Source organism: Cyprinodon tularosa, unplaced genomic scaffold (genome assembly GCF_016077235.1).
Source record: "Cyprinodon tularosa strain WSP-4 unplaced genomic scaffold, ASM1607723v1 ctg283, whole genome shotgun sequence".
NCBI classification, from domain to species: Eukaryota; Metazoa; Chordata; class Actinopteri; order Cyprinodontiformes; family Cyprinodontidae; genus Cyprinodon; species Cyprinodon tularosa.
In genome coordinates this window covers 764,158-779,105 of record NW_024038989.1, presented here as the reverse complement: position 1 = coordinate 779,105, position 14,948 = coordinate 764,158, and the positions used below count along the sequence as shown (strand labels likewise).

Sequence of the window (14,948 nt, the reverse complement as noted above, 5' to 3'; positions counted from 1 at the left end):
GACTACGGTACATTTTATACCATAATGAGCACTTCATCTTGTTTTGGTTGGGGTAAGATCAAAATCACTCCTACAAGTGTCCAGCATCTGAGGCACAGGGTTGTCACAGCGGTCTGAGATTAGAATCAGTGGGTTGTTGAGGGTACACACATGCATAGTGTCATCCTTCATTACTAAACAACTACCCAATCCATGCATATCAAACCCTTTTTTTTCTTCAGTTTTTGCTAAACTGCATTTTATATTCAGTATATAAGAATATATCCATCCATCCATCCACTTCTTCTGCTTATCCAGAGTCGTGTTGCGGGGGTAGCAGCTTCAGTATGGAGGCCCAGTCCCTCTCCCCAGCCACATGGGCCTCGACTGCCTCCCATCACACAATGCACCCGACATAAGAATATATTTAATAAAAATTAGATACAGAAATACTGTCTTACTGGAAAGTTTAATTAAAATCTGCAAAAAAAGGGGGTTTCAATTGGGTTTCACCACAGAGGAATCCAGATTTTATTTATTTAATTTGACTGATTTACAGCCAATTTAAAAGTAGTAGATTGATGCCTTTCAATTACATTCATCGAAGTCCAGTGTCCAGCACCTTTGATCTGTGTCTCTCCATTACCATAGCTGAGTCGAATAATCACTAATCATTTTTAATCGTGATGTGCAGAGACACATCGAAAAGTTGCAGGACGCCCAGCATGGAGGACTGAAAATTAAGACCCTGTGCTAGATCATCATCACAAAACTGCTGACGTACAGTATATCCAAATGCCTGTGCTTTGCAAAACAGAGCAGATACAGTATCTGATATTTTGGGGCCACCTGGGTGAAAACTAAATCCTGTGTTTTTCCTTAATAGGTGTAATCGGGCGCTTATAAGTGCGTGGTTCCCGATCTTGTGATGCCCTGAGAAACGTCTGTCTCCCAGTCGGCCTCTCTTAAGGCGCAGCAGCAACGCAGAACTCTGCCAATGAGGGTGTATGTTCGCACGTGTCTTTGTGTGCTTGCACACTTAAGCCTTCCAAATGTTCTCCACTGAAGCGAGATCCAAGAACATGACTCAAACGTCACACCTCCTCTGTTGCTATCTTACTGTGGCTGCCTCTTTCGTATTAGTCCTTGTTTCCCTATCAGTAGAGAGCTCTGTTTTCCAGTCCTGGTTTGGTGTCAGTGACTTTTTACCCTTTAGAGTGGACACTTGCATGTTTAATATCCATTTGCAAAGTGGCTTTCTCTGTATTCTTTGACATGATGGGTGAGATAGGATAAGGTCAAACAGAATGATTTATATTTTTAAGTTAAAAATAGGGAAATAAAGACCTATTTGTGGATTTGCATACCATTTTATTTGTTTTCTATTTTAAATGCTCTATATGAGTTAATTGCTAGATAAATGTAAAGTTTTCAAGTATTGTTTGCTTCCTTGTACCACATATATATAAAAAAAATATTATATTGTTTTTACAGTATATCCAGCTTTTTGGCTAAGGATTACACCTCATCTTTTGTTTTCATATCTTTGATTTGGAGCAAACTTTTGTTGCTACTCGCTGCAGGGTGGAACAAATAAAGGCAAGAATTCACAGATAAATTTTTTTAAGCATAATATTTTTAATTAAAGAAAGTGAGAAAATATTTTCAAAAGGGAGGCTTGGTTTGGGTAGTAGTTTCCAAACAAACCTGCAGTGAAGTCTTTAACTAACTGCATGAAAGGGTATAAAAAAAGACCATGAATCGAATCATTTTTTTAAACACATAGCAACTAAGAAAAAGGAAGCAAGCATATGTGTGCAAATGTTTGATGAAAAACAGTGCATGACGTCAAGGTGCTTTGGCATAACAGATAATGTGTGAAAAGAAGTGCTGATGTACAGAAGCTAAAGTGAAATGCCTGTGGGGTGGCATAAATTCAACTCCTGAACACAAAATAAGATGAATAACTTGCAAATTGCACTCGCACATGAGAAGGTGAGAATGTATGAATGTGTGTGGAGAGAGCTGGTAAGAGGGAGAAGCAAGGACCCAGCAGGTGGAGAGAAGTGTGACAGAGGAGTGACGCACTCAAACAAGCGCAGCTTCCACCCTGGCTTTCCACCGCTTCTTCTCTTCTACAAGTTAAATTGGAAGTCATTAATATTCAACATGCTGAAGCGTCGACAGACATTCGCTCACAACCCCTCCCTCCAACTCTCTCGTTTTGCTAGAGATAGCTCCTGTTCTGACTGCTGAGTGACATGGACGACGTCCAATCAAACCCACATATATTGAAAGTACTCTACGAAGAAGGTGCGTCATGGAATATATTCCTGCCAAACAAAAGCTCAGAGACCAATGGGAATCTAAAGGATGGAGCAGGTGATGTGCTGGTTTCATCCTTATATAGACATGACAAACTATCACATTTCTGAGTTTCTGAGCTTTATGCCACATGGAGAGGGAGCAGGATAATACAGTTCTCTGTTTGCATGGAATGCATATGACAACCAACATAATGATACTTTTAAACTTCTTAAAAACTGATTTAAAAACTAGCTTTGAAGTTAATAAAATGCAGTAACAACATGTTGGAATATAGATGAGACATTAAAGACCTACATCAGAAACTTTTTTTATAATTACTTTATTGGTTTTACATATGATAGATTAGTTCAAAGTAGCAAATGGTTGCAAATTATAAGGACAACCAGACAGATGAAGAGACAGATTAAGGACCTTTGCCATGTCCATCCCCGGAAGTAGCTGGGTTATTTTTTAAGTTTTCAACAACCATTACAGGGGTGTTGACAAAGAACTAATGATGAACTGCTTTCAACTTGACAATACCAAGCAAATAAATCAAGAAAATCACCACAGTTATCATGCCTTATTTCAAACTTTTAATCTGAGTAAGGCCCACACATAGATATCTTTTTTATTTTCTAGTTTAAGCAATATTTAGGATAAATCCTATTTTCTTTATCCTGGCATAAGAGATCAAAATGTTTTTTTTAAATCCTCCTATATAAAGAAAGATTTTCTGAGAAGCATTATGATTGGGCCTTAGCTTCTATGCTCTGTCTGATAAAGAACTTTTTTTTTTTTACACTTCTGTTCCATGATCCTTGGTCCACGCTTTTAGCAAAATAATAGCTTGTTCACATTTTCCTGCTTTTCTTTTTAAGAGATATATCAAAGCCGGTTTTCCTATATCTTATCAATTATATTCCTTTTTGTCAATTTCTCTGAGCAACAAAAGGAGGTTAAAAGTAAAAGGTAGAAGTTGAAGAACTTATAAGAAATGTTTAACATATTAGGTCTTTTAAAAAAAGGAGGCATTAAAAATCAAAGCACAAAATCACTAATACAGAGTGTCTTATTTTGAAGGCAATTGTAAAGTAAGAAGACATCCAGTAGTGTTAATTAAAAATGTTAAAAATTATCTAGTTTAAACTACATGCACATTTTTGAAAGATAACATATTTCTATATGCCTTTAAATTGTCTTAACATTGTACTTCCTTTTCTTTCCATATCTAACTCATCCACAACATAACTCCTGCTTGGCTAAGCCCCAGAATTTTCAGTGTGGTGCAAACTCTCTTCTCTGTTGTTGAACATTCTTTGTATATTGCCAGGAAGCAGATCACAGCTTTGTGGTAAAGATTCTCATTCATCCAGGTTATAGTCATTCCAAAAAAGTTTAAAAAAACAACCCGCTGGACTTTGTTTTCAAGTTTAAAGATGTTTCACTTCCTCTTCACAGGTTGATGATATTGTTGAAGGGGTTGCTAGTTCTCTTGGTACTGTCTTAAACAACACAGCCCCTTTGACTGCTTTGATCCAGTTGAACTTTCAGAGTTAGCAAAACTATTTTCTTCATCTAAGCCTTCAACATGTATGTTATATCCAATTCCAACCAAGTTATTTAAGGAAGTATTCCCTTTGATCTCATCCTCCACTTTAGGTGTGGTTAAACTATCTTTGTTACAGGGATACGTACCAAAGGCTTTTAAAGTTGCTGTAATTAAACCTTTACTTAAGAAACTGTCTCTTGACACAGATGACTTGGTCAATTATAGGCCTATGTGCAATCTTCATTTTTTTTTTATCTAAAATTCTTGAGAAAGTAGTTGCAAAACAAGTGTGCGACCACTTACACCATAATAATTTTTTTGAATAGTTTCAGTCTGGCTTTCGAATTCATTATATTCAGCTATGCATTGCAAGATTTTTGGCAACAACCCCCTTCCCTCAGATAAAGCACTGAAGATGGGTGGAGGCTGGTTCTTCCAACTAACAATGACCCAAAGCACACAGCCAGGATAACCAAGGAGTGGCTCTGAAGCATTTCAAGGTTCTTATGTGGCCTAGCCAGTCTCCACACCTAAACCCAATAGTGAATCTTTGGAGGGAGCTCAAACTCTGTGTTTCTCAGCGACAGCCTAGAAACATGACAGATCTAGAGAAGATCTTTGTGGAGGAGTGGGCCAAAATCCCTCCTGCAGCGTGTTCAAACCTGGGCAAGAGCTACAGGAAATGTTTGACTTTTGTAAGAGCAAACAAAGGCTACTGTACCAAATATTAACATCGATTTTCTCAGATATTCAAATACATATTTGCAGATGTATCATATAAATAAATACTGAAAAAATCAGACATTGTGATTTCTGGATTTTTTTTTTAGATCATATCTCTTACAATGGACATGCACGTAGGATGACATATACACTATATTGCCAAAAGTATTTGCTCACCTGCCTTGACTCACATATGAGCTTAAGTGACATCCCGTTCCTAATCCATAGGGTTCAATATGACGTCGGTCCACCCTTTGCAGCTAGAACAGCTTCAACTCTTCTGGGAAGGCTGTCCACAAGGTTTAGGAGTGTGTTTATGGGAATTTTTGACCATTCTTCCAGAAGCGCATTTGTGAGGTTGCACACTGATGTTGGACGAGAAGGCCTGGCTCTCAGTCTCCGCTCTAATTCATCCCAAAGGTGTTCTATCGGGTTGAGGTCAGGACTCTGTGCAGGCCAGTCAAGTTCATCCACACCAGACTCTGTCATCCATGTCTTTATGGACCTTGCTTTGTGCACTGGTGCACAGTCATGTTGGAAGAGGAAGGGGCCAGCTCCAAACTGTTCCCACAAAGTTGGGAGCATGGAATTGTCCAAAATGTCTTGGTATGCTGAAGCATTCAGAGTTCCTTTCACTGGAACTAAGGGGCCAAGCCCAGCTCCTGAAAAACAACCCCACACCATAATCCCCCCTCCACCAAACTTTACACTTGGCACAATGCAGTCAGACAAGTACCGTTCTCCTGGCAACCGCCAAACCCAGACCCGTCCATCAGATTGCCAGATGGAGAAGCGCGATTCGTCACTCCAGAGAACGCGTCTCCACTGCTCTAGAGTCCAGTGGCGGCGTGCTTTACACCACCGCATCCGACGCTTTGCATTGCACTTGGTGATGTATGGCTTGGATGCAGCTGCTCGACCATGGAAACCCATTCCATGAAGCTCTCTGCGCACTGTTCTTGAGCTAATCTGAAGGCCACATGAAGTTTGGAGGTCTGTAGTGATTGACTCTGCAGAAAGTTGGCGACCTCTTCGCACTATGCGCGTCAGCATCCGCTGACCCCGCTCCGTCAGTTTACGTGGCCTACCTCTTCGTGGCTGAGTTGCTGTCGTTCCCAAACACTTCCATTTTCTTATAATACAGCTGACAGTTGACTGTGGAATATTTAGGAGCGAGGAAATTTCACGACTGGATTTGTTGCACAGGTGGCATCCTATCACAGTTCCACGCTGGAATTCACTGAGCTCCTGAGAGCGACCCATTCTTTCACAAATGTTTGTAAAAACAGTCTGCATGCCTAGGTGCTTGAATTTATACACCTGTGGCCATGGAAGTGATTGGAACACCTGATTCCAATAATTTGGATGGGTGAGCAAATACTTTTGGCAATATAGTGTATATATGTATTAGTATTGAAGTAAGAACTTTTCTCCTACATTCTAAGACCCCGCTTGTTTCCAAGTAAAAAAAAATCCATCCATCTATTTTCCGTCACGCTTATCCCAGCTCATGTCCCGAGGGGGGCTGGTGTATATCTCCAGCTGTCAATGGGTGAGAGGTGGGGTACACCCTGGACAGGTCAGCAGTCTATCGCAGGGCAAGGTGAAAACCAAATATCACAAAATGTGACAATAAAATGTTACATAAACATGGTACTTGCACCACCTGTTCAAATAGGACAGAGCAGAGGTCTTTGCCACAAAGCAGGATCACTGGGTTAGTGAGACAACGTCAGCCTCAACCCTGACCTTCCGGTACAATGGAGCTGGATTAATTCTTAGCAAGGCTAGTCACCATGATAATGTGGTCTGAACAGCAAACCTGTTCCGGAACAGGCTAGCTTTCAGGATTGGTCTGAATCCTTTCAGTTTTCCTGGTCTGTTATCCATTTCCTAAGGTAGGCAGACCTCTCCTTGCTGGTCGCTTAAACAACCACCTTATATGGCCAAATCAGATCCCCTAAACCTGCAAAATCAGAATATTATTTAAAAAAAAAAACAGAATTTCCCCATTGTGGGACAATAAATGGTTTTTTTTCTATTTTATTCTATACTATTATTTCTTAATAAAAACAAATCAATTAATTTAAACTCTTGAGAACAGTATAAAATGTGTGAGTTAGCCTGCTGGCATTGAAGTATCATGCCATCCATCTCTTTTGAAGCTACATTACCCATAATGCTTTGAGGCCAATTTTCATTCAATATATTCTGAAGTTTTATTAAATATATTAAAATTTCATACAATCTCCTAAGAACATACCTTAAAATATTAAAGTTTCACTCCATATACTCAGAATATCATTGAAAATATTCAAGTTTCATGAAATATATTTAAGTTTCATTCATTATCCCCAGAATATCATTCAAAATATTCAAGTTTAATTCAATATGCTCAGAATATTATTAAGAATATTCAAGTTTAATTAAATATGCTCAGAATATTATTACAAATATTCAAGTGTCATTCAATATATTTAAACTCATGTCAATAAATATTATAATTCCTAAACAGCATGCCACTTTATATATATATATATATATATATATATATATATATATATATATATATATATATATATATATATATATATATATATATATATATATATATATATATATATATATATATATATATATATATATATATATATATACATACAACTGTAACTATACAGTTGTATGTTTACGTCACCTTTTTTTCATCAGTGTTTTTATTACAGCTGCTTACCTCTATCAAGGCTGGACAGCTGTACTAAACTAAATTTCTTTTTGTATACCTTTGTGTGAGAAAAATTACAAAATAAAATCTGTCTAAGTCTAATTCTAAGTCTTTAAGTCATTGGCAAAAGTGTGTCTTTACAGCAGACCGGAAGAGTCAATATAAATAGTGCGACGTCTTAATGCAGGATTGCCCCAAGGGTGGATATTATCTCCCTTCTTAGTTTCAATATACACAAAATGAATCAGATATGACACAAAAAAGTGACACAAAAAAATGTAACATATATCAAATATGCGAACAACATGGCCTTGGTTGCACGTCTCACCAATGCTCATTCAACTGCTCTCCATGTAAACATCATAATCGATCACATGAAATGGTTGCAGAACAGTAATCTCCAGCTAAATGTAAATATATATTTACATCTGGAGCTGTCAAATCTCCTGTTTAAACCACTTCAGCTAAATGGATAGGATGTATAGCAAGTGGACATTCAAATACTTAAGAATTCTTTCACATTTAATGAACATATGACTGTGTTATCAAAAAAAGCACAGCAAAGGCTCTTCCTGCTGTGCCAGTTGAAGGATTTTAAAGTCAGTGACCACATACCATTGAGGGTTTATCAGTGTTTATTTGAGAGTGTACTGACATTTAACATTGTTTCTTGGTTTGGTCATTTAACTGCCAAAAAAAAGCAAAACTTGGCAGAGTTGTAAAACAGGACAGTAAGATTACGGGCCAACAAAAATCAATTTGTCTCAGCATTACAGTGAAGTGGTACATCGTGTCAGTCATAATATCACAGATGACGATAAGCATCCACTGTCCCGTCACTTTGAGCTCCTTCCATTACACTAGATATACAGACTTCCTTGTGCCAAAAAAAATTATACAGAAATTATTTTGTGCCCTCTGCCTTCAATGAGCTGAACAAGTAGGAAATATCACTCGGTCTGTTCTGCTTTTTTTTCCCTTGATGAAGTAAATCTGCTGTTGTGTCTGCAATTAACACATTTATAATTGGATTTTAATGTATTTTTACGTTGTTGTGTATAAGCAAGCCCAAGGCAAATTTCTGCCATCTTTGTGTAAGGTAGACAATAAAGTTTTTCTATTCTATTCCATTCTAAATCCCGTATTGTTAAAAGTTTTTATTCCGACTCAGTCCGTTTTAGATTCTCTGGACAGAGAAATCTGTTAACTGTCTGCTTAACTGTTTTGCTTTTAATAATTGCTAAAGAGCTGAGAGAGAACAGCCGCCTGCATATACAAGGCCAGTGTCTTTGTGGGTGTGCAAGTGTTCTGTACTGTGATTGCTTTGGGTGTTTGACTGGACACTCGCCAAGACGTAGAATAAAACTCCCACACAGACACACTTTGTTAAAACAAGTATGAATTTATTCTTTCAAGAACATGTCTTTTTCTTCAACAGTAAAAATAAATAACAAACAGTATTTAATATATTGACGATCTCTTCTCAGATACAAAACATGAAACATGCAGAGTGTCAATCTAACAAAGGAAAACTTGGGAAAATGGTATAACTGGCACTTTGGTCATCTGAAAGTGACTTCATGTTCACTAGAGAGCACCCTGGCTCAGTTTGACCTCCTGTAGGAGTTTGAACATGGGACTAAACAGCAGGATGGCACTGAATATTTCACACAGTCCTTCTCTGTTGTGGTAAGAAATGTTAAAATATTGGAGAGCACAGAAAAGCTCACATTCCATCTGCTGCAAGCCTGAAGATCTTTAATATTACCACCCACTATCATACTATCCTTGTCTTTGCCTGGTCAACTTTGTTGAAGGATCCTTTCCATTTCCCTTGGAAAATGAAGCTTGAGATAAACAGTGTAACATTTGGCAAACAGAGAATAACTAAAGGGATAGTTGAACATCTGCATATTCCCTATCTTTAAGTGAATGCCTGTATTTAGGAACTTCCCTTTTCTGCTTTACCTATTTCCCTGATGAAAATGTTTTCCAACCTTACTTTTCAGACTATGCTTACATCACCTCAACCAGTCTGCACGTGAGTCTTAATTTATCTTATGACTGGCTTCAGATCCTTGTATTGCTCTCTTAGTTTTGGTAGCAAAAAGCATCCAATTTGCACCTCATCTGTCAGTTTGGCACTACCCGTTAGTGAGTCAAAGAAGTGCTAAATCTAGTGACGTATCTGCCTTTGCAGAGTTGCCAATTTGTGATTCCATTCATTGCCTTGGACGCACACACTCACGCTCAGAGAGCGACAGCCGCACATGTGACTGTGTGGTCAGTTCTTTGATTCCACACATTCTTTACACAGTTCTGTCACCAATCTCCTGTTTTGTTTTTTTTTTGATTTACCATATTCCCTTCAGCATTCATTTTGCTTCAAATATCAACCTTGGTCCCCCACAAAAAAATCTTCTAATTATAACAGATTTATCAAAGAAAGGCATGATGCAGGAAATATTCAGTGTATCTTTTATATCAAGATCATTCATTGGCATTCAAGTTAACATTCATCACACATTATATCAATATGTCACAGAAAGACATCCAAAATCAAAAATCTCCAGCTTCCCGAAAGAAAGCATTCTCTCTATGTGGTTGTTGCAAAACAACATAATATTTACAGAGGATGTTGAAAGATTTGCGATGAAAGAGCAGAAGAACTACAGATGAGCCAGTTTATTACTTATCTCTTAGGTTGCTGCTTCTACTGCCAGCACTGACACTCTCTTATTGCTGCTCAAACACTCACTTATTCTCGTTCTCTCTCTGAACCATCTTGAATTCCTCTCTGTTGTCTTCTTCACAGTATTGCTGTTCTTCTATCTCTAACCTGCTTCACTATGCACGGTGCTCTGTCTAGTAGAGGCACAAGCCTTCACAGTTTTCCTGGATCCAAATGAAAAGTACTTGTGCTGGACCACAAATATCAGTCTGAACACTCACATGACACAAACCTATTTACATGACACTTTAAGTGGTTACAGTAGTGTAATTACTGTACAGTGGTTCTAACAGTAATTGTAGCATTCATAGCAACCAGACAACTGGATGCACTAATTGCACTAGTAGTACTGACTAAAGTTGAGGTGACAGAATTGACAACATTGTACACAACTGCTATCAAATTGCCTTCTTACTGATGATGGACTCAGCCCTCTTTGTCTTGATCGCAGGGAGTCGTATCACAGGTAAGGCACAGAAAGCCATACCTGTAGATCACTGTAGATGATTGTAGCTGAGGAACTCTTAGCAGCCCTGAATATGTGTTAAGCCCTATAGGTGTTAGATTAAGAATCTAGCCATTTCCCCAATCTCCCACGCTGTTCTTTGAGGATTGACAGCACAGTGGGCAAAGGGGGTATAAAGAGTCTAACAGGATTCCTACAGCCTCTAAAACAGGCTGCAATGGAAGGGTGTGGCACTAAGAGTTCAGTTCAGCCAAATAGTAGGTGGAGGCAAAAGGTGAACGTAGAGAGGGCTAATAGAGAAAGTGGAGAAGGTAAGGACGATCTGGGAGAGGAGGAAGATGGTGGTAAATCAAACTCAGGACATTCAACCTCAATGCATCGCAATGTGAAACCTGGGTCTTCATTGCCATAGTTAGCCCAGTATTCTTCAAGCTCAATTTTGGGCAGAGCCAGCTCTTCTTCCCCCAGTTCATACTTGACCACAGAGGTGGTCGTAGATGGGCCTTTTCCATACAAGCCAGCTTTGACAGTCTCTGACGACTTCTCAAAGAGGCCTTTAGTAGAGGACTGAGGCTTGTTTTTATGGAACCACCAGCGGGTCTTGGTGCTGAAGGTGGTGGTAGTGGAGCCAGCAATAGAGCCAGGATCAGGCAGGGGGCAGAGGGCGAAGTCCATCTCACGGAGGAATCGGAGGTCCTGGCCACGGCGGTCGGAAGGGGAGGCACAGATTACCTCAGATGATGACACACGGGCCTCACGGAACCACTCCCACAGAGCACGGGCCTCACAGCCACAGGACCAGGGGTTGGCGTTGAGGCGGAGGAACTCGATGCCCTGGGTGTCCCTCAGAGTCTGGCTTGGCAGCTCAGCCAGGGAGTTGTTGAAAAGGAACAGCATTGTCAAACGGCCCAGATCACGGAAGGCGCGTCGGTTCACCTGACGGATGCGGTTGTCGTGAAGAAGAAGTCGGTCAAGGTTGACCAGGCCGCGAAACACATTCTCTGAAAGGGTGCGAATGCGGTTGCCATGCAAGAACAACTGACTCAGGTTGATGAGGTCAGAAAATAGGTCATCTTGCAGATGGTTCAGGTTGTTTTCCTGAAATACATAAAAATGAGAATTTAACAAACTGTGTTTGATCTGTGCATGTGATGAGTGAATGTGGGTGGCTGCACGTGTATGTGAATCAGAATTTCAACAATGTGTTCTAGCGCCCCACACCTGCAGGTAGAGGAACTGTAGGCTGTAAAGTTTGTGGAAGATGTCATGGGGCAGTCTTGAGAGCCGGCAGCGGTGCATATGGAGGCTCTGGAGCTTTTCAAGGCCTCGGAAAGCTCCCCCTTCAAGCCTGTGAAGTGTGGGGTTGTCTCCCAGATCCAACTCCTCCAAGTCCCTCAGCTCACTGAAGGCACCTGCCTCAATCCACGTGATGTTGTTGGAGAACAGCCACAGAACCTTCAGGGAAAAAAATTTTAGAATTTCAATTTACCGTATTTATAGTTTTTTTTTTTGTTTTTGTTTTTTTTGTTTTTTGTTTTTTTTTTTGTTTAACTCAAATGTTAGGTTTAAATATTGATTTTAGTTTTTTAATAAAAGGTTTAAAATTGAGTTCTGCTTTCACAGACAGAAAACGCTGTTGGGCTTCTTTTTTTTTTTTTCCTCCTACCTGAGTTCCGAAGCCAAAAGAGCCAACTCTGAGCTCCATTATCCGGTTGTTCTGGAGGAATACGCGCTGAGATTCATAGGGCACTCCCACGGGGACGGCAGTGAAGTTTTGCGCCTGGCAGCTCACAGTCATGGGTGTCGGGTAGCACACGCAGCGGTGCGGACACGCCGACGCCGGACTTGGCTTGCCGAGGACCAACCACACCACCAGCCAGAGAGAGAGACCGCCTGGAGGAGAGCAAGAAAAGAGACAGAGAAGGAAAGAGGTGAGAGTTGTCCGCGGTATTGAATTAACATTCCGTTATCTTGCACAAAAGCATGGCTATCTCAATCTTAAGGAATCTGGACTCATTTGCACTATTTCTTTTTTATTTTGTCATACAAGTAATGTGCTTGTATATCCTGAAAATAGCGAAACTGCAAATACTAAAAATGATGAACAGATATGACGCTTGCGCACTCGCTCCGACCATTACGCACAGCTTGGCCACAAACCCGCCCGGTCCAAAACACTAAAATCATTTTTCAGACTGAAGTAAAACTATTTTTTATCTACTCACAAATACAAAAATAACATTCTTTATATCCAAAAGTAAAAAAAAATACAATTTAATGATACAAAATGATTGTACAAAAAATGTATTTGCGTAGTAAATCATCCATCATCCATGCACTTTTTCCGATGTTTGTAGGATCAATCATGAAGTTCTATCATATTAAACTTAAATAAATCATGGAATGGTTTTTATCATAAATTAAAAGCGCTCTATGTTCAATCCAAGAGCTGACACAAGCTACAGGGAGACAGAAAACAAACTTACTTTTGCAGTTGCGCATGATGGAGCTTCGTCGGCTCCGAGAAATAGAAGAGTTGTCCATCCTGAACCAAAGCCCAAAGCGAGTTAGCCTGAGAGGGCGAAAAAAGCCTTGCTATCTCCGCTGATGCCCTGGTTCCCGAGTCGGAGCGACTGAGAGTGTGCCTTTCCATGGCCACAACTGTCCCATATATACTCGAGCTGCCGTAGTTGCCTACGGCAGTGGGCACCGTGGAATCTCCTACGTCACTGCACGGGGGTCATGAATGAATGAGGGCGGCGAAAGAAACGGAACGAGGAGGGGCCAACCGCGAGGGGATTCTCGAGGAGAGCTTCTACGCGCGTAAAAGGCTGGTTGGAGACGTGCGCTATGGACTGTGAGAGGAGGAGACTTTCTCGACGCACGTTTGTGATGGCAGAGGAAAGGGAGGGTGGCAGAATGAGTCTGTGTCTATGTGTGTGTGCGTGTTGAAAATGAGGGAGGTTGGAGCAAGCCAGTAAGGCAATGCGCCCGGTGATGATGACTGGGCTTTGTGGAGAAGCGTAGGACGGGTAGAAGAGGCTTGTTTCCTGGCTTGCGTTTTGAGAGACAGTTATGGTCTGTTTCCGGCGTTCTGCACCCAGACAGATTGATACAAGAAAAAAAAGTCCTATGGATGGTTCTCTTCTAGAAAAGGAGGATGCCCCCGACTTATGATTTAGTCACAAGAGTGCGAGTCAATCAAAACAATCGCCAATTAAGAGTATTTTGTTGGGCTTAATTGCAACATGTGCACTCATATAAATTGCTGTTTAATTAAAGTCCCCTGACCTCATTATTGATGATGGAGATATGAAATGCCATTGCGAGAAAGGAATGTACAATCGAAAGGAATGTTATGATATGTAAAAGCACACACAGTTTAATTAAGTTTAATTGGTGTTTTGTAAAAACCTGAACTTTGTAGCACAGTTAATGCAGAAATTAAAAATGTACGTTTTGATTTCTTTTTTTATTACCAGAAGAACTAGAAAATCATTGCAACCAGTTACAAATCTGGCTCTTTTGAATAAATGGCAACATAATAGCCAATGTTGACAGATATGCCCAGAAGCCTTTTCTGCAATTTCCCACAAGCCATGTAGGTGATGCTAGAAACACATAAAGGTTTTCAGAGTCCCACATTAGTAAAATTAACCAAAATTAAACATTTTAACCAGAGGTGTAGCCAGACATTTTTTTATAAGGGTGGCCAGGCAATAACCAATGTACACTGAGGGGTGGCCAAAAGCGGATAGGCACCAGAACTTCAGGGTCAATCAATAGGATTCCAACAGGAAAATTCACAATAAAAACATCCATATTTTATAAATAAAGACAAACTATACTTTCCTACAGCCTTTACAAACAAATAGTAATTTACATAAATTACATAGTAAATGTAATATCTTTTTTTTTTTTTTTTTTTTTTTTTTTTTTTTTTTTTTTTACAGTGTCCTGTCTGGCAAGGTGGCAATAAGAATAATTGTCTTGATGCCAAAAGGAGCCCAACAGATTTTACTTTCACAAGTGTAGCGGTATCGCAATTGCCATACCGCTCCACTTGTTTCATGTATATAAATTGCTTTATTATAATTATGCAGGGAGTTTTACAGTTCATATGGACACTGCAATGTAAGTAGAGCAGAAAAACAGAAGAAGAAGAAGGAAAAAGAAAAAGAAAAAAACAGGACAAAAGATGAAAGAAAGAGGAGATAGGAAGGAGACAATGACAAAACATTTTCAGTCTGCTTCAACACCTGTAATGAGATGGAGAAAAAAAAAAAAAAAAAAGAAAAAAGAACAGCACAACCAAAAAACATGGTACGAGATATACAATAAAGCAAACACCTTGAAACTATCACTAAAGTAATATTATTAAGTCTGACATGTACTCTGTGTTACCTGAAGATATGAATGTGGGGTTTCTGTTTGGAAGTGAATCTCTAAGTACCTGAAGCCTAGCACC

The 14,948-nt window shown here is 39.6% G+C and overlaps 1 protein-coding gene across 1 annotated transcript; it reads right to left on the bottom strand.

Moving 5' to 3' along the window:
• Positions 1-8,665: 8,665 nt before the first annotated feature.
• Positions 8,666-13,264, bottom strand: rtn4rl2a (reticulon 4 receptor-like 2 a). The gene is made up of 4 exons (XM_038290584.1): positions 12,967-13,264; positions 12,147-12,373; positions 11,702-11,935; positions 8,666-11,578 (listed from the first exon to the last, which is right to left on the bottom strand). The coding sequence occupies exons 1-4, from the start codon at positions 13,022-13,024 to the stop codon at positions 10,727-10,729; spliced, it is 1,371 nt and encodes a 456-aa protein (XP_038146512.1). The 5' UTR covers positions 13,025-13,264; the 3' UTR covers positions 8,666-10,726.
• Positions 13,265-14,948: the final 1,684 nt, after the last annotated feature.

Excerpts from the sequence above, each read along its gene's own strand:
- rtn4rl2a (XM_038290584.1), bottom strand. The coding sequence starts at position 13,024 with ATGGACAACTCTTCTATTTCTCGGAGCCGACGAAGCTCCATCATGCGC. Across the intron at positions 11,936-12,146 it reads CTTTTGGCTTCGGAACTCAG|GTTCTGTGGCTGTTCTCCAA; the intron begins GTAGGAGGAAAA and ends TTTTCCCTGAAG. Across the intron at positions 11,579-11,701 it reads TACAGTTCCTCTACCTGCAG|GAAAACAACCTGAACCATCT; the intron begins GTGTGGGGCGCT and ends TATGTATTTCAG.